We start from the raw sequence: 27,576 nt of genomic DNA, 5'->3' as shown, positions 1-27,576 counted from the left end.
TGCACGCGTCGCATTCAATCATAAATCGAGTTACGTCGTAAGGTAACCGACAGATGCAGTAGACTGGTACAGCCGCCATGTTAGCTGGCTCCAGCTTGAGGGAGGGAGGGAGAGCGAGCGCCTTCTTCCTGCTCACCAAATTCTCCCGAAGGTTTCCTCTTCCTCTGTGTGTTTCTGCGATGTCGGCCGAGCGTTGACAGTGAAGGAGGAGGGAGGGAGGGAGGGGGAGGGTGGGGAGGGGAAGGGGGGGGGAGAGAGAGAGTTCTGTCCTTTCTTTCTGCCTGCTCCTCCTCCTCCTCTCCCCAGCGCACCCCTCGCTCACACGGCCCCCGCTCCCGAAGGTTGCTCGCATCGTCTCTCGGTTGCGGCCACAATGCGCTCCGCCGCCCGCCCGCCGCCCGCCTGACACTTGGCTACTGTACCGAGCGGACTGTATCCATTCAGTGCATTATTACGTCAGCGGCTCGCGCCGAGCTTTGCTACATATTGGCAGCAGCGCAGCCTGCCCTGGCTACAGTGTAACAGCGGCCTGTTCGTTCAGTAGCGCTGTCACTTCCAAACTTCAAAGCGGCGGGCGGGCGCGGGGTGAAACACCATCTTTTGCCCCAGTTGTGGGAGGCGTTACTGTACAGACACTCAACTCATCCAGCCCCAGGACCTTCTCCGCTCCGCAAAGCTATTGTTTATCATGGATTTACCCGGGGGGAAGACTCGTGCCTTACGCGTTTGAAAAATAGTGCGAGAAGTTCCAATCAGAAGATGCTGTTTAAAGGGGGGGGGGGGGAGGAAATACTTGAGATGGGGAAATATTGAACAAAACATTTAAAAATTAGATGACCCAGGAAATAGTTATAATAAAGTCACGCAATTTAGATACATACGATTAAACGTTCATTTGTAATGCGAGAATTGATGGGGTTTTTTCCTTCGCAGATGACCCTTGCTAAACTTTTTGTTGATCTCTAACACCGGTTCCAAAGCACTCCGCAAGTGTTAACTATGTTCAGGGAACATTTGTCATAAATAATAAATAGTTGCTGACAACTGTTTCCAATTCCACTTTCAGCGAAGCCAAAGCGTCGGGATCTGGTCCAGTCCCTGCCGACCTGGAAGTGTGCAGCTCTTCCCAAATATCTGTCTGGCTGGATTCAAGAACTTTAACATAACCCCCCCCTCCCCCCCCCCCGCCCACACACCTCAATGATTTAATACGAACTGTGTTAGATTTAATTTGTGATCCGCAAGGTACTTTGTAAATCAGATTTGACTCTGGAATTGCACCCCATGAGCAGAGTAAAATTTAAATGTTGTTCAAAGGAAAGCTTCCTAAAGCTGGTGGTATGAATATTCCATTAATTTGGGTCTGGGGTTCTTTTAATACTTCAAAGTCACCATGATTTGTTGTCATTTTATATTTGTAATCAAGTACTTTTACTTGACATGAACGCAGAAAATGTTGGAGTAACTGAAAAAGTGAGACACAGATAGGGAATGTCTCACATAAATATATCAAAAGAAAAAAAAGTTTATGTAAACCAGGCCCCCCCCCAAACTTTTTAGATAATCGACTCCATCATGCCCCCCCCCCCCCCCCACAGACATGTACAAATAAATTAGACGGGCAGTTTACCAAACTCTGCTTTCTATATACTGGACGATAGTGAGGGAAACGGCATACCAAGCACTGTGGGACTGTTGTTCTGTATCCTCTCCCCTCTCTCATGAAATATATGGACACCAGATGGAAAAACTGTATCTTGTCATTGTACAAATTATGAGAAATGTACAGGTACAATATAATTGAAATATAATATTGGAATATTGGACATTACCCCTCCATAAATCTTCGTCCACGAAGCCAAGCCAAAGAAAAGAAAATTGGAATTCAACAAAAACGTGTTCAAACTTACCAAAATAGATGGTCATAGAGCATGAATCATGAATATACAGCATGAAATATAGGGAAATACACAGAGAGGAGAATCTGTTTGCTGCCATTTGGCACAGATGCCATAACTATGACATCATTCAACGCCCAATTTCTCTCCAACACTCCTAGCAAACTGAAAGAAAGAGAGAGAGAAAGTCTGTTAGCCGTCATTTGACATAGGTATAATAATCAATCTATGTTCCAATTTTGGTAACAATTGATCCCATAGTGTCAGAGGAGCTTCATGACCAGATAGTCAGACAAACTGAACTTCCCAGATCCCTATGCTATGCACGCATGCTACATTTTCATCACCACCAGTTTCTAAACCAAACCTAGCATCAATAATAATGAGAAAAACATCATAAATAATATAGGTAATATTAAACACATTAAAAAATAAAATTAATATACCTTTTTATTGAATTGGTTGACATTATTAATTGGAAGGATGTGTTCGATGAGCATCAGCAAGGGAATTGATATTTGGTGGAGACTGGTGAATTTTAGTCATAAGTCACCACGCTCCTCCAGGTTCAGTCTGTTCCTCGGCTTTGCTGTAATCACATTTGCGTGGCTAAAACCAGTTTCAACCATGTATGAGCTCGGGAATGCTCAACCGCAGGCCACTAAGCTTGGGGTATTTAGTAGCAGTATTTACATCGCTCCAATAGTCACAGAGGCTTTTAGCTTCGAGATCCACACACATATCAACGAGTTCATTTTCTAAGTGAGATTCAATGTCTGCATTTTCCATTTGCAAATCAAACGGTGAAACAATCCAGACAGGTACATGCATTTTCTCCAGGTCCTCGAAATGTACTTTAAAGCCTTCCCTTAATTTTTCAAGGTGCTTTATGTAGATCTCCAGATCATAGTCTGAAATGTTTTCATCTTCTTCCAACTGACGTAACTTTGAAAAAAAATTCTTAAAATCTCCTCATGCCATTGAAGATTTAAATAGGCCTATTTTGACTTGGAAACATATTAGGATGGTTCAGGCTTGAATAATTGTAACATCTTTACCTTGAAGACATTTCTGTACTTCACTAAATTTTGAATCTAGATTCTTGCCAAATAGAACAGATGGTTTTCACACTTTTCAACTCGTCATATAGTGATGGGTCCACATCCGTAAGAAACTCTACAGTTGATTCATACAAGTCAACAAGTCCTTGCAAGCTATCACCTCTTGACAACCATCTTAGTTCAGTGTGCAAAAGTAATTGATTCAAAGTTTCATCTTTTTATCCACACATCATTGCAAACAGTCGTGAATTGAGAAGATATACTTTAAATTTATTGACTGGACCTGATACACATTTTTAATGCATCATGCAATTCACCACTCAGTTTCTTGGCTACAAGATGGTGTCTGTGTAGTGCATGGTAAACATTGGGAACATTTTCCTTGAGTAAGGCACAAAATCCTCTATAATGGCCAACCATTGCTGGTGCATTGTTGGTAACCACTGTAGTAATATTCCCAAGGGGAACATAGTGTTTCTTCAAATAATCTCCAAATGTCGAAAAATTGTCTCACCTTTCACATTACCTTCAAGGTCCTTGGCAAACAAAAACTCGTCACCAATGCACTTCTGGGCTGGGACAATAATACTTGACATAGGCCCTGAGAATATCTGAACTGCCGAAAGTTGCTTTATCGAGTTGGATGGGAAACTTGCAACAGTGAAGCTCAGATGCCAAGGTTTTCTCCACATCATTGGTCATCTCGTCAACATGTTGTTGCACTGTATTTGCACTTATCGGCATGCATTTTAGAACAGGTTGAGAGTCTTCATACATTTTCAATCATTTCTTTGATTACAGCTGTTATAATCTCCTCACCAATGGTATATGATTTTCCTTTCTTTGCTGTATTAAAGGAGAAACTGTATGATGCTTTCAGTCCTCCTTCATTATCAGCAGTGCTTTAAAAAATGTCCTTAAATTTGGTCGATTTTGGAGGAGTCACGTGATGGAGTAGTGGCCGGACGGTGAACTTCAGCCCTCTCCAGAAAAGTCGGGAAAAACAAAGGAAAACACAAAGGCACAGAAATAAAGGTTACAGAAAAGTGAGTATAAAGGTGGAAAGAAGATGGTGACAAAAAAAGAAAAATCGAAAGCAACGGTAAGAAGAGAGGAAGAGAAGACAAAGGAGGAAAAAGGTGAAGGCCTTACCTGTCCGAAGAGGCCCGCTGCGGAGAGAGAAACCCGCTCCCTCAGGTCGGTAAATAATGGACTACAAAAATGGCTCGCAGAGCCGAGTAAAAGTGCGCAATCGCGCATGCGCGATACTTCGCGCATGCGCGATGCGAATGAAAAAAAATACACCGACGGGAGGGGGGACCAGCTGGGGAGTCGATCTCCACAGCCGGCAACGACAGCTGCAGAACACCTGCAGCAAGAAGAGACCACAGAAGACAATAGAAACAAGAAAGAAGAGAAGGAAAGGGCACCAAAGAAACAACAGATGGCCAACCCAGAGGAAGAAGAAGAGGAAGAGGAAGAGTACAGTGAAATAGAAGAAGAAAAGAAAGGCAAGATAAAGGATATACTTTCTCTTATTAAAGGATACATGGAGTCATTTAAAGAATGGCAAACACAGGAATTTAAGGATTTAAGAAAAAGAATAAAATAGAGATGACCTTAACAGAAATGGGAAAGAAAATGGACAAGATGGAAGAGCGGGCAGTAGCAGCAGAAATGGAGGTAGAAGACTTAAAAAAGAAATTGGAGGAATCTAATAAAAAAACTAAAGAGACACAAGAACTACTAGCTCAAAAAATAGATACAATGGAAAATTATAACAGAAGAAATAACATAAAGATAGTGGGCCTTAAGGAAGATGAAGAAGGCAAGAATATGAGGGAGTTTATAAAAGAGTGGATCCCTAAGACCCTAGGATGTCCAGAACTACAGCAAGAAATGGAAATAGAAAGGGCACATAGAGTATTGGCCTCTAAACCACAACCACAACAAAAACCAAGATCTATTGTAGTAAAATTCCTAAGATATACTACAAGAGAAAAGGTACTGGAGAAGACAATGGAAAAAGTAAGAGAGGGCAACAAACCACTGGAGTATAAAGGGCAAAAAATCTTCATTTATCCAGATATAAGTTTTGAACTCCTAAAGAAGAGAAAAGAGTTCAATACAGCAAAGGCGATTTTATGGAAGAAAGGGTATAAATTTATACTAAAGCATCCAGCGGTATTGAAAATATTTATTCCAGGACAACAAAACAGACTATTCTCGGATCCAGAAGAAGCACGAAAATTTGCAGAACAATTACAAAAATAGACTGAGGGAGGAAGACGGGTAATGAGAGTTAAAATGATCACGATTGATATGTATGTGGGTAAAGACAAAAATAGACTGAGGGATGAAGACGGGTAATGAGAGTAAAAATGATCACGATTGATATGTATGCGGGTAAAGAGGTATAAGAGTGAATAGAGACAATGTGCATACGTGAATGTATCTGTACTTAGAGGAAAATATAGATAGTATAGACAAGAATTAATAAGGGAAGGTAATGGAATAGAGAGAATAAGGAGGGAATTAAAAGAGTGACTTTTGTGACATATGAAAAGTGAAATCTTTTCTGGGGGGGGCGGGGTGAGGGGAAATAGCGGTCACTGCAAAATCAGTTGACGCTTGCGAGTGGATTCGCAAATCCAAATGGAGAGGGGAGATGTGGTTGTCCGACAAGGGATAAAGGACAACTCAGGAGGGGAAGGGGAGATTGGGGATAAATAAGATAGAAATAGGAGAATAAGGAAAATGTTGGATGTTGTAGGAATGTTGTCTTATAAAGAGTTGAAAATAAGAAAACAGAAATGGAAAAGGAGGAAAGGTAATGATGGAAAAACGGAAAGAGAAGATAAACAAAATATAAAAGGGCTACGCTGAACTATATGACTTTAAATATTAATGGAATACATAACCAAATTAAAAGGAAGAAACTACTAAATTTAAATGAATAAATGTATTCCATTAGAAAAAATAACATATAGGTTAAGAAATAATATTGAAATATTCGAACAAGTATAGGAGCCTTACATTAAATACAATAGCGAAAACCTACCGGGGACAAACATTACCTAAGTTGATGGAAGGAGAAGGAAAGAAAAGAATGGACTCAGTAGAATTTCTGGTGTATTTTTGTTGAATGACAACATTGTCTGACTGGCTTAATGCAACCTAGATTGTATACCTAAAATGGATGAGAGGGGGGGTGGGGGGGTGGCTTTGGAGGAGGGGGGGGGGGGAGAAAAAGTCACTGTATATGTGTGAAAAAGAAATCGTGTATATCATGGCTAATGTGATTTATGGTGTGAAAAATAAAAAATTTAAAAAAAAAAATTTGGTCGATTTTCAATTATTTTCTTTCAGCGCCTCAAGAAATAAAAATCAAGATCTGTGTTTTTCTTATCAGAGTGAATCCTTTTGAGTGGTCTTTTGTCTTCGTAGGATCTATGGCATCATTACTTTCACATAACATGCACCTATGTATTGTTTCATTTGTAAACAAAGGTACGAATCCAAACTTCAAATACTCTTGTGAATATTGTTGGCACTTATTCTTAGCATTCGCAGCCGCCATTGTGCTTACTAGAAATGTGGCAAATTTACACAGTAAATACACAGCTAACGGTTCACCGATACCTCTCCCATAGCTGTGGGTGTTGAGTATGCACTGGCTGTCTCTGGACTGGTCAGCGCCATTGGACAGGAAATGACACGGCTGGGATACTCAGCCTAGCATTGCTACAACCCACATTTTCATTACGTACATAAAAATTAAGCTAAGGCTAAGCTAAAATGTTACAAGACTGGAATGCACATGATGAATAATATAGTTTATAAGTTTATCGAGTATTTTTTTAAAAATTAACCATACGAGTAAAGAAAATCCAAGTCAATTCAGCCATGTGGAAACAGGTATTACAATGGTCCATTGTCTTGTGATTCCAACTAATAATAAATTATTATACATTTCAGTAAACAGAATACAAAATAAATAGACAATAAAAACTAATTATATATACCATATATTTTGGTGGTATAATTTGCATTGTGAAATCCTTAAAATTGTTCAAAAAGAGGGTGTGGCAGTTTATACACCGGATATACTTTTGAGACCTTAAATTCACCAAAACAACCAGATTGATATTGATTTGGCATATAAGTTGATGCTGGAAGCACCTCCCGACCACTGTTCCCTGGCATCTCCCCACCACTGGGCTCCACCATAACCACTCCTACCTGGGTCCCTGAGGTCACCATCACCACTGCTGCCTGGTGGGTGGAGGTTCCTGCTCCACCGGGAACATGACATCGCTGCTCCTGCTCTGTGGGCTATCACTGCTCCTGCCTGTTAGGCTGAGGTTTTTTTTCTTTTACTTACTTGGTTTACAGCTTTGTTACTTGCAGTTGGGGTGTTTTTAAAAATTTTGGGTTTTCCTGAAAGGCCCAGAGAGACCAAAAAATTGGGGTCAACTTATACACCAGATATAACATAAAACCATTAAAATGAGGCTTAAAAAAAGGGGCCAACCTATCTGTTTATCGAATCATACACCAAAATATATGGTAAATCAGAAATGTGTATCAGCAAGTTGATTTTTATGTATTTTTATTTCTCAAACAAATGTCAACTTTTGACCCCAAAAGTTCAATCGCCCCTTCGACATTATCGACCTCCTTTTGACCCCCAGGAATTTATTGACCCCTTGATTAGTCCCATCAACCGTCAGGTCTGATGTAAACTGTAGGGTGAAATACAAGGCATAGAAATTTTATTATGCTGCACTAATTTTTCAGGCATTTGCCATTTTGGATTGGGAGACACTCGATATACCTGTGGATTATTAAAACTCTTGATTATAACATTATATTCAGATTTTATGCTGGTTTAGAGCCTATTTGAGAATTTGTTTTAAAAACTGAAGGACTTCAATTTATATATGTTTCATGTTCCTTTCAGAACTTCACAAATTGCAAAAGACCCATTGAAGTGTCATCAAAATGCCAGAGATTTTGTGCAGGCCAAGCTTTCAGATGTAGTAAAGTAATAATAACCCCTGCCAGTCTTCAGTCTTTATTCTGACACCTTCCTGTTCTTTGCTTATGCCTTGAAAAAGGGCTCGGACCTGAAATGTCAGAAATATATCGTTACCTCCTATGGCTGCTCCGAGACCGGCTGAGTTCCTCCAGCATTTCAGTGTGTTTTTATAATAGCCCTATAATATGTCTTGGTTACATTGGTTGAGGGATGGATTGAACCTCAACTATCTTGGTCTTTTTAAAAATATGTTGTGGGATTTTTAGCTCCAATTTAGAGGACAGTCAAAGTGTATAAAACAAGATCTCCAATGGTGAAGCAGTCCCTCAGCATTAGACTGAAGTTTCAGTTCATTTATTATGTTCATCTCAGGATCAGGGTAGTTTACCTGATAGGGTTGCTTAAAAAATGATGGTGCAGATTATCAGAAAGAATTCTGCAACATATTTTTACATGGGGGCTTCAAGTCACCGAACACAGACCTGATGCTGGTTTATCTTGGTTTAAACTGCATGGCTAATGGATAACTTTTCTGCATTCCAAGAGTAAACTTTGTGAGAAATTATGTGGGTGCCAGAGATTTCATTCCACTGTTGAGCCCCTTTCACACTAGCACCTTGTCCCAGTAATTGACTGCCAGTCAACCAGTTAAGAGTCAATTGTGAAAGCTCTTTAATTGGTAAATAGGCATCTGATGATGCCTGTGTTTCAATTAGCCCAATGTGAAAGGTACGTTGGGTATCCTGGGATAAACTAGTAGCACGTTGATTATGTCTCTGCATGAGTGCAGGGATGTGAAGGAAACAAAATATTAAAAAGATTATAAATGTCTAAAGGACCATGGGAAAGTTGCAGTGGGGGGAGAGAGATAGCAGATCTGCCCTCCCAGAATTCCGTGCGGAAGACAATCCCCTCCATGAGTGCTCGATGAATGCTTCATGCATACAGCCCTTTCCCTGCTGCACAGAATTCTGGGAGGGCAGGTGCACCATCTCTCTTTCCCATGGTCTTTAAATTGGTGCACTATTGCCACTGGAACTTGCCCATGGTGTTGTTTTTAACTTGTGCGGCTATACTTTCCCATGGTATTTTATAAAATTATGAAGGTTTATATAGGTCGTCGCAACAACAAGGGCTGAAAGGCTCATACTGTGCTGTACATAAAGTTTAATTATGTTATAATTAGGCCTGATTAATTTTGATTAAATACAAGATCATAATACATTGATCAGGGTTTAGGGCAGGTCCGCCATCACTCAATGTGTCACTCAGACATCACTGGTGGAGGATAGACTCCCCTATCCATGGGGATGCCTTGAGGTAGGTGTGAAAGGATACAGAGAACCGGGTTGACAGTGGTCCAATGTTAATGGCAAAAAATGGTTTCCTTAACTAGTTCACTGAATAGCCAATCTACTAGTTAGCCAGTGTGAAAAGGCCTTAGGCCTGCTTCAGTGTTAGATGAGAAGGTGGATGTAGTCCCTGCTATCAGCAATCTACAAAAGAGAACAATTCAGAAAAAAGATAGATTTAACAGTTCCTTGTAGATTTTTATGAGTTGATTAAGAATCATTCTCAGTATCTGTGTTCCTCCCCCTGCCCCCCCCCCCCCCTAACTGTTCAGGCACTTGCCCACATTCTTTTATACTTTCATGGAGAGCTCAAGCCTGAAACGCTGGTTATATATCTTTATCTTTGCTCCATAAAGTTTTTCTTTCACTTTTAGTGTTTTTATTAACATTGAAATTTCACATCCAAAAATACAGATATATGTCAAATTTCAAACAGATACATTACATCTATATCATTGCATCCCACATTTTAATCAAATAGATTATATTGTATTAATATTATATTATTTTAAAAGAAGAACTGTTAAGAATTTAATTGATGTATTTTTTTTTAATTACAACCTTTCTATAACGGTGCATTATCTAAAATTTATGATATGCCGTTGGGAGTAAGAGAAACTCCCTCAGATAAAATTTGTTTTTAATCCTGGAACAGGACCTACATCTTACTTGGAATGTAATTTTCAAATTAGTTAATGTGCTCACCACTCTCTCCTACAATTTAAAATAGTCCATAGGGCTCACATGTCCAGAGTCAAACTATCTGATTTTTATGTGATGTCTCTCCTCATTGTAATAAATGGACATGTCAGCGTCTTGAGAAATATTGGATCGAAGTATTTCAAACTTTCTCTGCACTTTTTGAAGTCAATTTGAAGATTAGAAATATAAAGCCATGTCATTAGCATACAGCAAAACTTCATGGGCTGTGCCCTTCCTTAAAATGCCAGTAATATCATTAGATTCTCGGAAAGCAATAGCTAATAAGGATTTTAAAGCCAAGTCAAAAAGCAGTAAAGGGCATCCTTGTCTGGTTCCAAATTGAAGTCTAAAAGGTTTAGAAATCCAAAAATTAGTAAGCACACAGGCGAGAAGGGGATAAATATAGTAATTTAATCCATTGAATAAAGCCAGCTGCAAAATTAAAGTCTTAGATAAATAATTCCATTCTACCCGATCAAAAGCCTTCTTCACATCGAGAGATATCACACAGTGCTAAATTTCCTTAGAAGAGAGTATATAATATTTAATAAACAGCATATATAGAAATGGGAGTACTGATTTTTAATAAATCCAGTTTGATTATCAGATATAATAAGTGGTGAAATATTTTCAAGACTATGAGCCAAAACTTTAGATAGAATTTTAGTATCAATATTGAGTAAAGATATTGATCTATATGAAGAGCATTCAGCTGAATGTTTAGGATGGGAAGAAGAGATCCAGCTTCAAGATCCATAATGTTTCTAGTTGTTGGAACTTCCAGATCAGACTTTGCATCCAAGGGATTAACCAACACCTTCACAGGACTTTCCAATGCAATAATGGCCATCAACTAGTTTGGCAGATTTTGAGACTAAATCCAGGAACTGCTGGTCTTCTCTTGAAGGTTCTTGATCATCACCGAGGTCCTCAGAAAAGTCACAACCGATCTCCTGTTGATGCCTGTCGCTGATGGCTCCCGAGCATTATCATTTTTTCCTCCTAATGGTCCATTAATCATCCAACCAAGCATGGTTTTGACAGTGCAAGGTCTGTCTCCCACACTCCGTATTACATCTAGTGGTTCCAGAGCCTTTGATACATCTGAGCCAATCAGCAGCTCTAACTCAGAGCCAATTTCAGGTAGTTGACCATTCCTTAGATGAGACCACCAATCAATATCATTTTGATGCAGGATGTTTCCGTTGTGCAAACGCATAGACTTCTGAGTGTATATGCCTGGGAGATCCCAAGTCCAGTCCAGCGACATCTAGGCCTGAAACAATGCTAGTTTCAATAACCTTCATTTGACCTTTAGTTCTCAGTAGAATCATTGATCTGCTTCCCTGAACATTAAGCTTATTCATTAGCCCCACTGTGCAAAATGATGCAGTGCTACTTGGGTCAAGAAATGCGTAAATACATTCTGTTGCATTCCCCTTCCTGGCCTTGACTTGTACAGGCACTTTTTAAAATGTTTCTCTTTCAATATTTTTATTGGTTTCAAGTAGATGTTATATAATAATAAAATATTAATAAATCACATATAATAAAAATGGTGCTGAGACTGACATTGAGAAGTAGAAACAAAAACCTAAAGAAACACTATCCTAATTATCAAGCCCCTCCCTACAAGAGGCCACTGGCTAAACTTAACAGATGGCTTCCTGATCACATAAAGGAGGGTGATCATTGGGGAAAAGTTAACTAACCTTATACATTTGGAAAATAATTAAGAAATGACCCCACAAAGAAACAAAATTAAGATTCATTTCAGTCATGGACATGTAATTTTTTCTAAAGTCAGACATGCCATCATATCAGACAACCATTGAGTGTGAGTGGGAGGGACAACATCTTTCCATCTCATTAATTTGGCCCTTCTCGCAAAAAGGGTGGCAAAAGCAACTACATGGGTTTGTGAAGCCATCAATAAAAGATGTGTTGGCCCACTTATTCCAAAAAGAGCAAGAAAAGGATTTGGAGTCAAATTAATGTTGAGAACTAAAGACAAGGTATGAAATATACCTTCCTATAAATTGGAAAGAGAAGGACATAACCAGAACATATGATACAGTGAACCTTCTTCAGTTATACATTTATCACATTTAGAAGAAAGATTAGAATAGAATTTAGCTAATTGGACTTTGGAATAGCGGGCCCAGTTTCTACAGGCACTATTGAGAGTTTGCAGCTATCGTCACCGGCCCCAGTAAGACCACTTGACAGAATAGAGGCTACAGCTCCGTTTCCAGCTGCTTCCTTTCGTTCTGCTTCCTCCTTTTTCATTTCCTCCTTTCTTTGGAGGATATGAAGCATTCTGGGTTGCTTTAAACCGCACACGCTACAGCTGAGTTGCTTCCTGCAGTTTTTGCTGATGCGTCCTTTACGCAGACAGCCCAAACATACTCCTTTCTCTTTTAGGAAAGCAATTTTTCTATGTGCTCTCTTTTCCATCTGTGGACACTTCTCCAAAGCTTGTCTACCTGCACAGAACAAACAGTTCTTCACAGCAGGCAAACTTTTCCTTACTTCCTTTATCATTTTCCTTATCTGCAACTGTCACAGTGGTGGCAAACTTCCTTTTATTCTTGGATGAGGCAGGGACTTGGACCTCCTTACATCTTTGGTCACTGTTGGAGTCTCTTTGATATCTCCACAAACTGGATCTGTTGCAATCTTCACTTGCCTTTCCAGGGAATCCACTATATCCTTAAAGGTAGCTCTGACTGTGTTTTGCCTGAAATTTATAGGCCTCAATTCTCCATATATTCTTCTGTCAGTAGGGCAAATTCTTTATGACGACTAGTATATTAGCAGGCATGTCAAGCTCATGCATGTAGTTGATATCTTCCATGGCACGACCACATCCTCTTAGAAAGAGAGTGTGTGCCTGTAGAGCCTTTGTGTCCACGAGTTTTATTGAAGACCATGAAAGAACCTTCTCCATAATAAGTTGTTTCAATTTTATGCTCATTGCCAAAATGTCCCTGTAGTAAAGATTTAGCCTCCCTGAATCCTTTGTCCGAGGCCATAAAGCTTTATGTTCCTGTTAGGTTAAAAGGAGGGGCAAAAGGTTTGAGAGAGCCGTGGTTTTCAAGGAATATTGGAAACTTGGTTTGAAGAAAAAGGGAGGCGTACATTAGATATAAGAAGCATGGAGTTAAGGAGATGTTTGAAAGATACATTGAATGTAAGAGGTATCTTAAGAGAGGAATTAGGAAAGCTAAAAGAAGGTACGAGAAAACTATGGCAAGCAGGGTGAAAACTAATCCAAAAGAGTTCTACAAATATGTTAATGGTAAGAGGAAAGCTAGAGACAAAATTGGTCCCTTAGAAAATCAGAGCGGAAAACTGTGTGTGGAGCCTAGAGAAATGGGGGAGATATTGAACAGTTTCTTTTCTTCGGTATTCACTAAGGAGAAGGATATTGGGAGATGTGAGATAAAAAAAGCAAATTGGGTAAATATGGGGAATATAGAGATGACAAAAGGTGTAGTTTTAAGGCTTTTGAAGAATATAAAGGTGGATAAGTCTCCGGGACCAGACGGGATCTTCCCCAGGACATTGAGAGAAGTGAAGGAGGAAATAGCAGAGGCTCTGGCGGTAATTTTCCAAATGTCATTAGATATGGGGATAGTGCCGGAGGATTGGCGCATTGCGCATGTGGTTCCGTTAGTTAAAAAGGGTTCAAGGAGGAAGCCTGGCAACTATCGGCCTGTAAGTTTGATGTCTGTGGTAGGTAAATTAATGGAGAAAATTCTTAGAGATAGTACTTATAAACATCTGGATAGACAGGGTCTGATCAGGAGCACTCAACATGGATTTGTGGGAGGAAGGTCATGTTTGACCAATCTGATTGAATTTTTTGAAGAGGTGACTAGGAATGTGGATGAGGGAAGCGCAGTGGATGTTGTCTATATGGACTTCAGTAAGGCCTTCGATAAGGTACCACATGGAAGGTTAGTTAGGAAGGTGCAGTCTTTAGGTATAAATTTTAAGATAGTCAAATGGATTGAACATTGGCTGAAAGGGAGAGGCCAGAGAGTGGTAGTGGATAATTGTCTGTCAGGTTGGAGGCCGGTGACCAGTGGTGTGCCTCAAGGATCTGTATTGGGCCCATTGTTGTTCGTTATATACATTAATGATCTAGATGATGGGGTGGTGAATTGGATTAGTAAATATGCAGACGATACTAAGATAGGTGGAATAGTGGATAATGAAGAAGGTTTTCAAGGATTGCAGAGGGATTTGGGCTGCTTAGAAAAGTGGGCTGAAAAATGGCAGATGGAATTTAATGCTGATAAGTGTGAGGTGCTTCATTTTGGTAAGAAGAATCAGAATAGGACATACGTGGTAAATGGGAGAGCATTGAGGAATACAGAAGAGCAGAAAGATTTAGGAGTAACGGTACATCGTTCCCTGAAGGTAGAAACTCACATGAATAGGGTGGTGAAGAAGGCTTTTAGTATGCTGGCCTTTATCAATCATTGCATGGAATATAGGAGTTGGGAGGTGATGTTGAGATTGTATAAGACGTTGGTGCGGCCTAATTTGGAGTTCTGTGTGCAGTTCTGGTCACCTAATTATAGGAAGGATATAAACAGAGTGGAGAGAGTGCAGAGAAGGTTTACCAGAATGTTACCTGGGTTTAAGCATCTAGAGTATAGGGAGAGATTGGACAGATTAGGTCTTTATTCTTTGGAGGGTAGAAGGTTGAGAGGGGATTTGATAGAAGTATTTAAGATTATGAAAGGGATAGACAGAGTGGATGTGGATAGACTATTTCCGTTAAGAGGAGGAAAGATTAAAACAAGAGGACATGAGTTAAGAATTAAGGGGCAGAGGTTTAGAGGTAACATGAGGGGGAACTTCTTTACTCAGAGAGTGGTAGCCGTGTGGAATGATCTTCCGGGAGAAATAGTGGCGGCGGAGTCAATTGTATTATTTAAGAAAAGGTTGGACAGGTATATGGATGAGAAGAAGATGGAGGGTTATGGGCATTGTGCAGGGAGGTGGGACTAGAAAGGGGTGTTTGGTTCGGTGCAGACTAGAAGGGCCTAATGGCCTGTTTCCGTGCTGTAATTGTTATGTTATGTTATGTTTTTATGTTATGTAGGCAACTCCTTACAAGTTCCCTTGGCTGTCCTTTTGTGTACTGTTCCAGATAGAAACAATCTCTGGGGTTTTTTTGTTCTTACTTTCTTACTGTGATCAAAGGAGTTAATGAAATGGGTCACCATGAAAAACTTGAATCTCGAACTTGGGCATGGAAGAGAGACACGGTGGCTCGATTATTAATGCAGTGATTTCATTTTGCCTTTCGGTGGCTGAGAATTGGCTCTGTTCAGCGTGGCTTGTAGCAGGTAATGTAGCTGGAGATGTCACCTGTGCACGTCCACTCGGATTTTTGATGCTTGACTGGAGCATCAAGGGAGCTGTGGGGAGAGATTGGAATTGAGCTACAGCTCTGTCTGCGATTGTTGTTATTGCTGTTTGTGGATTGGTAACACCATGCTTTGGGAGGGTTTGGCCATGTGTATGCAAGTGGTACAAAAGAATCTGCCTTAACATTAAATGTTTTCTTTTCCTGTTGTCCTTTCTTAAATTATGACTCCATACCATCAGACACTTTAGATAAGTTACTTCGAACACTGGATCCCTTTAAGGTTCCTCTTACCCTCACTTTGGCCCTCATAGCAGCAATGTTTGCCCTTTTTTCCTCCTTAGCTGCTCCTCCTGCTCTTCCAAAGCATGTTTATCCTTAAACAATTTCTGTTGCATAACAAGAGCAGCCATTTCAGCCTTGGCCCTTATCCGTGCGGATGCAGTACTGGAAACTCTGGAGCTTGATACAGAAGAACTTCCTTTGCTTCTCCTGCTTCCAACATTTGACAGTCTCACCTGGTTGTATTTCATCCTGCACATTCTTTTTTTTTTTTTTTTTTTTTTTTTTTTTTTTTTTTTTTTTTTTTTTTTTTTTTTTTTTAAATTTTTTATTTTTCACACCATAAATCACAATAGCCATGATATACACTTTTTCTTTTCCACACATTTACAGTGACTTTTTCTCCCTCCCCCCTCCCTCCTCCCAAGCCACCCCCCCATCCCTCCCCCCTCTCATCCATTTTAGTTATACAATCTAGGTTGCATTAATTCAGTTAGACAATGTTGTCATTCAACAAAAATACACCAGAAATTCTACTGAGTCCATTTTTTTCTTCTCTTCTCCTTCCATCAACTTAGGTAATGTTTGTTCCCGGTAGGTTTTCGCTATTGTATTTAATGTAAGGCTCCCATACTTGTTCGAATATTTCAATATTATTTCTTAAACTATATGTTATTTTTTCTAATGGAATACATTTATTCATTTCTATATACCATTGTTGTATTTTCAAATTATCTTCCAATTTCCAGGTTGACATAATACATTTTTTTGCTACAGCTAGGGCTATCTTAACAAATCTTTTTTGTGCATCCTCCAAGTCAATTCCAAATTCTTTATTTTTTATGTTACTTAGGAGAAAGATCTCTGGATTCTTTGGTATATTGTTTTCTGTTATTTTATTTAATATCTGATTGAGATCATCCCAAAATTTTTCTACTCTCTCACATGTCCAGATTGCATGAATTGTTGTTCCCCTTTCTTTTTTACATCGAAAACATCTATCAGATACTGTTGGGTCCCATTTATTTAACTTTTGCGGTGTAATGTATAGTCTGTGTAACCAATTATATTGTATCATACGCAGCCTCGTATTTATTGTATTTCTCATCGTTCCAGAGCATAACTTCTCCCATGTTTCCTTTTTTATCTTTATATTTAAATCTTGTTCCCATTTTTGTTTAGTTTTACCATTTGTTTCCTCATTTTCCTTTTCTTGCAGTTTAATATACATATTTTTTATAAATCTTTTGATTAACATTGTATCTGTAATCACATATTCAAGGTTACTTCCCTCTGGTAAACTCAAGTTGCTTCCTAATTTATCTTTCAAGTAGGATCTCAGTTGGTAATATGCCAGCGCTGTATCTCCCGTTATATTGTACTTATCTCTCATTTGTTCAAAGGATAAGAATCTACTTCCTGAAAAACAATTTTCTATTCTTTTAATCCCTTTTTTTTCCCATTTTCTAAAGGCAAGGTTGTCTATTGTAAAAGGGAGTAGCTTATTTTGCGTCAATATTAGTTTTGGTATTTGGTAATTTATTTTATTTCTTTCTACATGTATCTTCTTCCATATATTGAGGAGATGGTGTAATACTGGAGAAGTTCTATGTTGTACCAATTTTTCGTCCCATTTATATAATATGTGTTCAGGTATCTTTTCCCCTATTTTATCTAATTCTAGTCTCGTCCAGTCTGGTTTTTCCCTTGTTTGATAAAAATCTGATAGGTACCTTAATTGTGCGGCTCTATAATAATTTTTGAAGTTTGGCAATTGTAAGCCTCCTTGTTTATACCATTCTGTTAATTTGTCTAGTGCTATCCTCGGTTTCCCCCCTCTCCATAAAAATCTCCTTATTATTTTCTTTAACTCTTTGAAGAATTTTTCTGTCAGTTGTATTGGCAATGCCTGAAATAAGTATAGTATCCTTGGAAAAATGTTCATTTTAATACAGTTTATCCTTCCTATCAGTGTTAGTGGTAGCTCTTTCCAATGCTCTAAATCGTCCTGTAGTTTTTTCATTAGTGGATTGTAATTGAGTTTATATAATTGGCCTAGATTTTTGTTTATTTGCACACCTAGGTATCTTATTGCCTGCGTTTGCCATCTGAATGGGGATTCCTCCTTAAATTTTGAGAAATCCGCGTTATTCATAGGCATTGCTTCACTTTTATTTACGTTTATCTTGTATCCCGACACTTCTCCATATTCCTTCAATTTCTTATATAGTTCTTTTATTGATAGTTCTGGTTCTGTTAAGTACACTATCACATCATCCGCAAACAGACTGATTTTATATTCCCTGTCTTTTATTTTTATTCCTTTTATATTATTATCTCTTCTTATCGATTCTGCTAGTGGTTCTATAGCTAGCGCAAACAATAATGGTGATAGTGGGCATCCCTGTCGCGTTGACCTGCTTAAGTTAAATTGCTTTGATACATGTCCATTTACTGTCACTTTCGCTAACGGTCCCTTATATAATGCTTTAATCCAATTAATATACTTCTCCGGTAAACTGAATTTTTGCAATACTTTGAACAAGTAATTCCATTCTACTCTGTCGAAGGCCTTCTCTGCGTCTAAAGCAACTGCTACTGCCGGTGCTTTATTTCCTTCTACTGCATGAATTAAGTTAATAAATTTACAAATATTGTCTGTTGTGCGTCTTTTTTTGATAAATCCAGTTTGGTCTAAATTTACCATTTTCGGTACCTGTTCTGCCAATCTGTTCGCTAATAGTTTAGCTATTATCTTATAATCTGTGTTTAGCAAAGATATTGGTCTATATGACGCTGGTGAGAGTGGATCTTTCCCTTGTTTTAGTATCACTGTAATTATTGCTGTTTTACATGAATCTGGTAAGTTTTGTGTCTCATCAATCTGGTTGATTACATCCAGGAGGGGCGGTATTATTAGGTCTTTAAATGTTTTGTAGAATTCTATTGGGAGTCCATCCTCTCCTGGTGTCTTATTATTTGGTAAATTTTTTATTATCTCTTGTATTTCTACTGTTCCAAATGGTTCTGTTAATTTATTTTGTTCCTCTATTTGTAGTTTTGGTAGTTCAATTTTAGTCAAAAATTCATCTATTTTCCCTTCTTTCCCTTCGTTTTCGGTTCGGTATAATTGTTCATAGAATTCTCTGAAGTTTTCCTTAATTTCTTTTGGATTATATGTAATTTGTTTGTCTTTTTTCCTTGTTGCCAATACCGTTTTCTTAGTTTGCTCTGTCTTAAGCTGCCATGCTAGGATTTTGTGTGTTTTTTCCCCTAGTTCATAATATTTCTGTTTTGTCTTCATTATATTCTTCTCCACCTTATATGTTTGTAATGTTTCATATTTTATTTTTTTATCCGCCAATTCTCTTCTTTTGGTTGTATCTTCCTTTATTGCTAATTTTTTTTCTATGTTTATTATTTCCCTTTCCAACTGCTCTGTTTCCTGATTATAGTCCTTCTTCATCTTGGTTGCATAACTTATTATTTGCCCTCTAATGAATGCTTTCATTGCGTCCCATAGTATAAACTTATCTTCCACTGATTCCGTATTTACTTCAAAGTACATTTTTAATTGTTTTTCAATAAATTCTCTAAAATCCTGTCTTTTAAGTAGCATGGGGTTTAATCTCCATCTATACATTCTTGGAGGGATGTCTTCTAGCTCTATTGCCAATAACAGGGGTGAGTGGTCCGATAATAGTCTAGCTTTATATTCCGTTTTCCTAACTCTCCCTTGTATGTGGGCTGATAACAGGAATAGGTCTATCCTTGAGTATGTTTTATGTCTAGTCGAGCATCCTGCACATTCAATGTTGCCTTAATACCTGACTCTTCCTCCAGTTGGAATTACACATCCTTTGCAGCTTCATCTTCTTCACCACCACCATTTTGTGACACGTCTGCAGCCATTTCCAAGTTGCTGACTTTAAACCTGAGGGACATTCTGAAAAAAAATTACAAAGGTGGATTTTCCGGAATTGTACTTTCTGGGAAACCTCATGGACATTGTTTTAAACGGTCCAGATACCAAATTCAGTTTGTGAAGGTTGCCTTGTCAGTAGCCAGGAAGTGTATAGTGGTCACGTGGACGTCCGACTCCCAACTAAATATTACACAGTGGAATAGGGAAATGCAGAGTTGGAGAAATTCATGTACAATTTAAGAAGGAAATATGACACATTTGTTAGGGTGTGACAAACCTATCTGGAACACATTTATACACAAATGTAATTCTACCCCTTTAAGATGAAGTAAATACAACATTCCAGTGGTGGAATGCTTGAGATCAGTGAAGGGGGTTGTGGCGCAGGCGACCTGCTCTATTTTGTTCATTAGGACTCTTTGGGCTCTCCTTAAGTTCCTTTAAAGATTTCTGGCTTTATCAATATTTTGTTCCTTGTATTCGTTTAATTTATATAACTTTTTTTTGTATTATGTTAGTGTCTGGGAGGGAGGGGAGAGGGGTAAGGGATGAAGTGGACTCTGTTGAAAAAGAATGTGCTGTTTTATTGGATTGAAACGAGTCTTCGAAAATCAAAAATATTCAAAAAAACGTTTCTGACTTTAAATTTAGTCCGTATTTTCTGCAGTGGTTTTAATCGTGCCTCATTGGTGATGTTGGCAGAAGCGGCGGTGGCCAGTTTACGTGTCTCTATCCAACCATCCGCCGAGCTTGAGCACCAAGCATGCACAACATGAGCACAAAATCAACAGTCTCCAATGGACAAGCGGCAGCACATCCAAACTTTGTTCAAACTAAATAAATATACAGAAGGAATCCACAAGTGTAATCCCGCAGCTTCGGATGGCTGCGATGCGCTACTGTCAATGAGCGAGTTTCCACCATGGCAGAGTCAATTATATTGCTGTGATTATCAGCAAATGGCTGTGCCAACGTGTTTGTAGGATGTTCTGCTCTAGGATTAGAAGCCCTGGACCCCTTTGTAGACAATGGTCAGACCGATGGAGGTGGATTGCTGTCAGTGACCTGTGCTCGGCATTTCCAACCTATTGCTTTCAATGTCGCTCCAAACCAAAGAGGGATGTTCAAAAATGCCCAATTCAATCCTGCTCAATACTTTCTATTGACTAAAATATAGTGACAAATATCCATAAAAAAAAGCCTCTCGGAGGCCAACTGGGCTCTTTCCTGTGACACGTTCAAATGATTTCTTAACAAAGTCCAGATGCCTTTATACTGTTTATTCGTGAACACAAAAGGATATACATGTGGTAACGACCATTGTAATGTGGTAATGATGATGTCCTTGCGAACATGAATAACGGTAATGACCAGTCTCTTCAGTAACGTGATGTGTCATGGTCGACAGAAAATATTGGCACCTCACTCACCCATCCTCTATCCCGCCATACTTGTCAATGTGGGTGGACTAACCGAACAAACCGCCACACCCCCAAACCACATGCAGCAACAATTCCAGTCAATAGTGGGTGTGCACTGGAAGATAGAAAACGCGCGCAGCCTCCAGACCCCGGGACACTGCCAATGCCAGCAGCCAAACCGACAATGGTAAACAACGAGCATTCGGCTCTTGCCCCAGGTTGAAACAAAAATGTGCGAAATGATGACCAGAGCATCCATCATGTCAAAAAATTGCTCTTCCAAATCTTGGGATAAAGATTATTAAGCTTAATAATTTTTCTAGAAGATTTTAAAAAGTAATAACCATTTTCTCGTTTCTTCATTTATATTAGACCTTTGATTTACAGTGTTTCTGAAACGTTTCTTGTTTCCTTTCATGAAGTAGTTGTCTAATTCTTCTGCCATTTCCTTAAACATTTTTCTGTCTCTTATTCAAAAGGTAAAGCTGACAATTTCCCTTTGAATTCACCATTCTTTTCATTTTAAAGCTATTTTATTGGTTTATATAGGAAATATAATACAATGAAGAAGAGGGAATGAAATTGAAAATACATTATCACGTGCGTGTGTGTGTATGATGTATAAATATATACATATAATTATATATAATATATACATATAATTTATACACACACACGCACACACACACACACACACACACACACACTATGTTTTGGTCTTGTCCATCCTTAGAAATCTATTGGAATATAGTTGAATATCTTTTCAACTGTGTTCCAGGTGGAACTATGACCCAATCCATTAACTGTTCTTTTTGGGGTTATTGACCCAGATTTAGGGTGTCTTTGTGTACCTGTTCATAAATAATTTATTTAAAAATTTTCAAACAGTATAAACTTGATTCCCCTCCTCCACTGCACTGGGTGAAAATCAAAAAAATCAAAAATATTGTGTAAAAAAAACCACCCAACAACTCTAATTAAAAACAACTAACAAAAAAAAACAGCTGAGCAGCTCAGCCTGAGGGTTACAAATACTTTGTAGTTTTTGGTTCCCACCGTAAATAAATAAAAAACAAAGGTAAAGCCATATCTCATCTGGAAGAGTGAGCACATCTCATCACATTAGAAACATTTACATCATATGAAATTAAGACATAAAAGGTCTCTGTGTATCTTAAAATTTCACTGATGAATCAAATACATGATATCTAATTTTTTCTATTCTTAAACAAGACATAATATGAGAAAACCATTGAAATACTGTTGGAGGTTTCGAGTCTTTCCATTTGAATAGAATGGCTCTTCTAGCCAACAATGTAGAGAAGGCCACAACCCATTGAACAGGTACACAAAGACACCCTATATCTGGGTCAATAACTCCAAAAAGAACAGTTATTGGATTGGGTCATAATTCCACCTGGAACACAGTTGAAAAGATATTCAACTATATTCCAATAGATTTCTAAGGATGGACAAGACCAAAACATATGTATCAATGTAGCAATTTCACATTTGCATCTGTTACAAATAGGGTTAATATTAGAAAAAATACTAGCCAGTTTATCTTTGGATGTGTAAACAAGATGCACCACTTTGAATTGGATTAATGAATGTCGGGCACATATAGAAGAGGTAATTACCAGTCTAAAAATCTTGTGAAACCAGCATTCTAGATTATCACTGCTCTTGTGCTATCTCCATATATTAGATATTTTTTCCACATTCCATCAATTGCAAAAGATGCAAGATCCTCCCAGCCTGGCCTTGATGATATGAAGAATTTAGTGAAGAATTCCCTTTGATGATTGTCACAGTGGTACCAAACCCAATATCAAACCAGCACTGAACAGGGTAAATGCACCCATAGCCTTTTGCAGCAATAACTGCAAGAGGAATGACACCTCAATAAGTAAACAAACCTCAAAACATTGCGGGGAAATGGCACACTTTCAGACAACGTCACCTGTTCATTTAGCATTTTTTTCTTTCAGTTTATGTAAAGCACTCAGCAGGGCAAAGTGAATACACAGCTGGAGCTCCAATTGACAGCATGTACAATAGTAATGTGATGTAGCAGGTGCAAGGGAACAATGGGCATATGCATTCGACTACAAAATTATAGACGAAGTTTCTACATTTAAATCTATCATTAAGGAAATGCAGGGTATTGAGTTCATTGTTATTGTCAGCCATAATTGTAACCAGTAAATGCAGTTAGTGATTTAAAATAAGCTTGTGGTCGAGGTAAGGATATCTTCTTCCTGATCCCTCATCTAATGTATCAAACATTTGATGTCAAGCCATGCTGGCAAAATGGCACAATGAGAACCAGATGATTTAAAAATAAGTTGCTAGTGGAGAATAATTAATCAAACTTGTTCTCAAGATGCGGGTGTGCTTATTTACCATCTTCTGTTGCCCTGGTGACCATTTTCTTGAATAGTCGGTGGGAGTTTGACTCCCCTGAGTTGGTTACCCAGCGTAGATTTGGTACCTACATTCATTTAAAAAAGAATGACTTCTCAAAGTGATTTAACTTACCTTCACCCTCTTAAAATCCAAGCCACGGGACCCTATTCTACTGAATGGGGACTGTAGACAGATTTCACTGACCTGGGATGGAAGTGAAGGACCTTATGCTGGAGCATCTCAGCTATTCAAAACTCCACATTGGACTCATGGAGACATACAGCAGGTCTGGGTTTTACTGGTGATTGGCTGATCATGGGCAAATCCTTCCAGATTTGTTCACCATAACCACCACATTACAATCCATTCCCTGGCGGGGCTATTATTTATCAATTTAGTTCCCCACAACAAAACAATTAAACCAAGAATACCCTTCTCAGCCCGCTCTTATTTCATTGCCACTCTCCTGTGTCAAATCCGTATCCCTTAATCCCCCTCAATATCCAAAAATATTAATCATTGATTAATATTGATTAATCCTCCATAGCCTTCTTTGACATAAATTCCAAAGATTCACCACACACTGAGTGAAAATAACCCTCATTCTCATCTCTATATTTTGAAACAGTGACCCCTGATTTTAGAATCTCAAAGGAAACATTACTCTGTGCAAAATAAAAGCCTGTCAATGTGTTAGAACGTTGCCTGTTTCAATTAGACCACCTCGAATTCTTCTAAACTATTGAGAACAGATCAATTATTTTTAATCTCGTCTATAGGGCAATCCCCTACCACCACACACTAATCAAAAACACATCAACCTCTGCTTCAACTACAGGTCGTCCCCGACTTATGACCATAATTGGGACCGAAGGATAGGTCATATCTTGAAATGGACATTTTGCCCACGGGCGTGATGGACCAAAATTTTAAAGCCAACATTTTAATCAAATGTTGTATTTGACAAGCTGTAACAGGGATACAGGGCATGTAAGAGCCAAAATGTGCGTACATACTTTGTTCGTCGGCGTCCCGGGGTCCGTAGGCTGGGTGCGACCATCTTGATTCCTGTGCGCATGCGCGAGTCTTCAGTTGGTGCATGCACGGTGGGTCACGTACTGGAGTTCGGTTGGTGCGTGCATGCCCTGAAGATATTCAATTTGTGCATTAACTCTTGTACATGCACACACCAACTGAACTCCAATACGCGACCCACCGCACATGCGCCAACCGAAGACTCGTGTGTGGCAAGAAATCAAGATAGTCTCGCCATTTTTTTGTATCTGTATTGTTACATTTAGTAATTTGATTTACTTGTCTTTGTTGGTGGGAGCAGAAGGGAGGGTGAAAAATGAGGGGGGGGGGGAAGAGAGGATTCGATAAAGAATGACCTGTAAAAGGGAAGGATTGTTCCCCTATAGGTACACAATCCTTTATCCGAACATCTAAAATCCAGAAAGTTCTAAAAAACCGGCATTTTTTTTCCTGGTGCTGGTACAGTGGAGGAAGAGAGAGAGAGGGAGGGAGAGAGAGAGAGAGAGAGAGAGAGAGAGAGAGAGAGAGAGAGAGAGAGAGAGAGAGAGAGAGAGAGAGAGAGAGAGAGAGAGAGAGAGAAAGAGAGACAGCAGTACAACTAGGTTGGGCGGGGTGGGAGAGAGATGGCAGTGCAACTCGGGTGGGCAGGGAGGAGAGAGAGACAGCAGCGCGACTTGGGTGGACGGGGAGGAGAGAGAGATGGCAGCGCGACTCGGGTGGGCGGGTGGGGGAGAGACGCCAGTGCGACTCTGGTGGGTGGGGAGGCAGAGATGCCAGCGCAACTGAAAGGGGGTGGATATGGCAGCACCATTCGGGTGGGCTTAAATCTGGGGCTCTTGTTCTGAAATCTGGAAAAATCCAAAATTCGGAACACACATTTATATATTTTTTAAAATTTGGTCATATGTGTGGATGGACATGAGTCGCACAGGTAGCAAGTTGGGGAGTACCTGAACACCCATTGACTTTGCCCCTACACCTCTCCGTAACAATAAATTTCAGAGTCACTGCCTTTGACTGATGAAATGTCTTGTCATCTCTGTTCTACAGGGACATCCTTTCCTTCAGAAGGTGTGCCCTCTGGTCTAGATTCTCCCATCACTGGAAACATTTCCATGTCCTCTCTGTTTAGCCCCTGCAACATTCAGTGTGTTTCACTGAGATCACTTTCATCCCTCTAAAATCCAGAGATCCTCATTTGTTAACCCTCTCAACTCAGATCATTCTCGTATATTTCCTCAGGGCTCTCTCCAACATCCTTCCTTCTATATGGGACCCAAATGACTCACAAGACTCCAAAAGTGGTCTGACCAATGCCTTCTAAAGTCTCAGCATTACATCTTTGGCTTTGTATTCTGGTCCTCGAGATGAATGCAAGATGAATCTTGCATTACAAAATTCCTTTGGACTCTGATCCCTGAATTCTCTCCCCATTTAGAAAATAGTCTACTTCTTTATTCCTTCCACAAAAGTATATGGCCATGCATTTCACTACACTGTATTAAATCTGCCAGTTCTTTGCCCATTCTTCCAACCTGTCAGGTCCCTTTGCAAAATCTCTATCATTTACATACAGTGTGAAGAGTACTGGTCCCAGTGCTGACCTCTGCGGAACACCAGAAGCCAGTCAGAAAAGGCCCCTTTATTGTCTTCTGCTAGCCAGCCAATCTTTGGCTGAAATGTTGATATGCAGACTGTTCTTGAAATTTTAAGAGCAAAGCAAGCACACTATGACCATTTAAAATGATTATGGTGATTTGATGAAGATTTAAAAACAAGACTCTTGACATGCACTGTGTTCTGCTGACAAACCAGCAGGTGGCACACCCACGGACGTGACTAAGTTCCACTTTCCCTTTCTCCCACTGGGTGAATGCAAGTTTAGGCCTTCAAATATCTGCTGCCCTCTGGATAATTAATAGGCTGATAACCCCAAAGCTATTGTTTTTCAATGGATTATTTCAATGTTTTCAAAGCTAGAGTGAATTCTCAGCTTAAAAGTTTTTGCTGAAAAATAAATGTTAAAATTTCTTTACACTGGGGAGTTAAAGACCCTGAGCCACAATTAAAATAAAAATCCAATTAATGAAGAAAATTACATTTACAATCAGTCCTGAATTGGATAAATACAAGAGAAGTTGAAGGAACTATTCAAGTTGAAGAGTGGAATGTGGAATCATACCTCCAAAGAAATGTTGCTAACTGTGGAGTAAGTCAACTCCTAATGCCCGGATCCTTCGGGAATCACATGGATTGGACTACAGTCCTGTTCCCATGGACACTCCTTTTGCTCTGCCCCCTAGCAGAACTGTAGTGGAGACATTTCGATTCCGTTGTTACATATCTACGCACAAGATAATAGAATTTATTTTAATGGGGAAAAACATGTCTGGATTTTCAAATAACACAAATGATGCAAGGGCAGGTCGAGGGGAAAGGTCTAATGCGTGGAGAGGGAGAGGAGATTATAGGTCAGGATGGGGTTTGGAGTAGGAAGAGTGAAAAATCAGAGCAGAGCTGGGAGACAGTTAAGGGGGGGTCAAGTGGTGTCCACATGTACAATGCATGTAGACTGAAGCTGTAGACAAAATATAGACACAAAAGCGCATGTTTGGAAATCAGGAAAATGAAAGAAGGATGGAACCACTCAGCACGTATCTGTGGAAAGAGAAATAGAAGTAACATCAGCTGGTCAAGATACATAACCCACATTTCAGGCCTGAGCCCTTCATCAAGGTATGAACAAATGGTCGGCAGGCACTTGAAAAAAATGGTGGGGGAGGATGGGCAGAGGGAGGAGCAAGCTCCCACACACAGGGTGTAATAGCTGGATAAGGGAGGGAGGGTACAACAGCAAACGGGGGGGGGGGGGGCAGGGTAGGTTGCTCTGTGAATGGAGAGGGAAATGGGTGGAGAGCTGAAGGAAAGGAGACAGAGGGACACGGAAGAGAGGGAGAATGGGGAGTGGCCTGGCAGAACCCGGAGATGTGGATGTTAATGCCATCCAGTATCCAGATGGAATATTAGGTGTTGCTCTTCCAATTTACAGGTGGCCTTGGTTTGG

General features: G+C 39.4%; 1 protein-coding gene and 1 long non-coding RNA gene across 2 annotated transcripts in view; both read right to left on the bottom strand.

Moving 5' to 3' along the window:
* The window catches only part of phf2 (PHD finger protein 2), a 156,040-nt gene extending 155,399 nt beyond the window's left edge, over positions 1 to 641 (bottom strand). Inside the window, 1 exon segment of the mRNA XM_069939768.1 lies at positions 2 to 641. Within this exon segment, the coding sequence (XP_069795869.1) occupies positions 2 to 352 (351 nt within the window). The 5' untranslated portion in view covers positions 353 to 641.
* Positions 642 to 1,666: 1,025 nt separating this feature from the next.
* On the bottom strand, positions 1,667 to 27,208 carry LOC138764194 (uncharacterized). Its single transcript, XR_011358047.1, has 3 exons — positions 26,695 to 27,208; positions 19,550 to 19,668; positions 1,667 to 2,063 (listed from the first exon to the last, which is right to left on the bottom strand). It is a non-coding gene; the product is annotated as an uncharacterized lncRNA (long non-coding RNA).
* Positions 27,209 to 27,576: the final 368 nt, after the last annotated feature.

The sequence above is a fragment of the Narcine bancroftii genome, chromosome 5, assembly GCF_036971445.1.
Source record: "Narcine bancroftii isolate sNarBan1 chromosome 5, sNarBan1.hap1, whole genome shotgun sequence".
In the NCBI taxonomy this organism is placed as follows: Eukaryota; Metazoa; Chordata; class Chondrichthyes; order Torpediniformes; family Narcinidae; genus Narcine; species Narcine bancroftii.
This window is presented reverse-complemented; position numbering and strand designations above follow the sequence as displayed.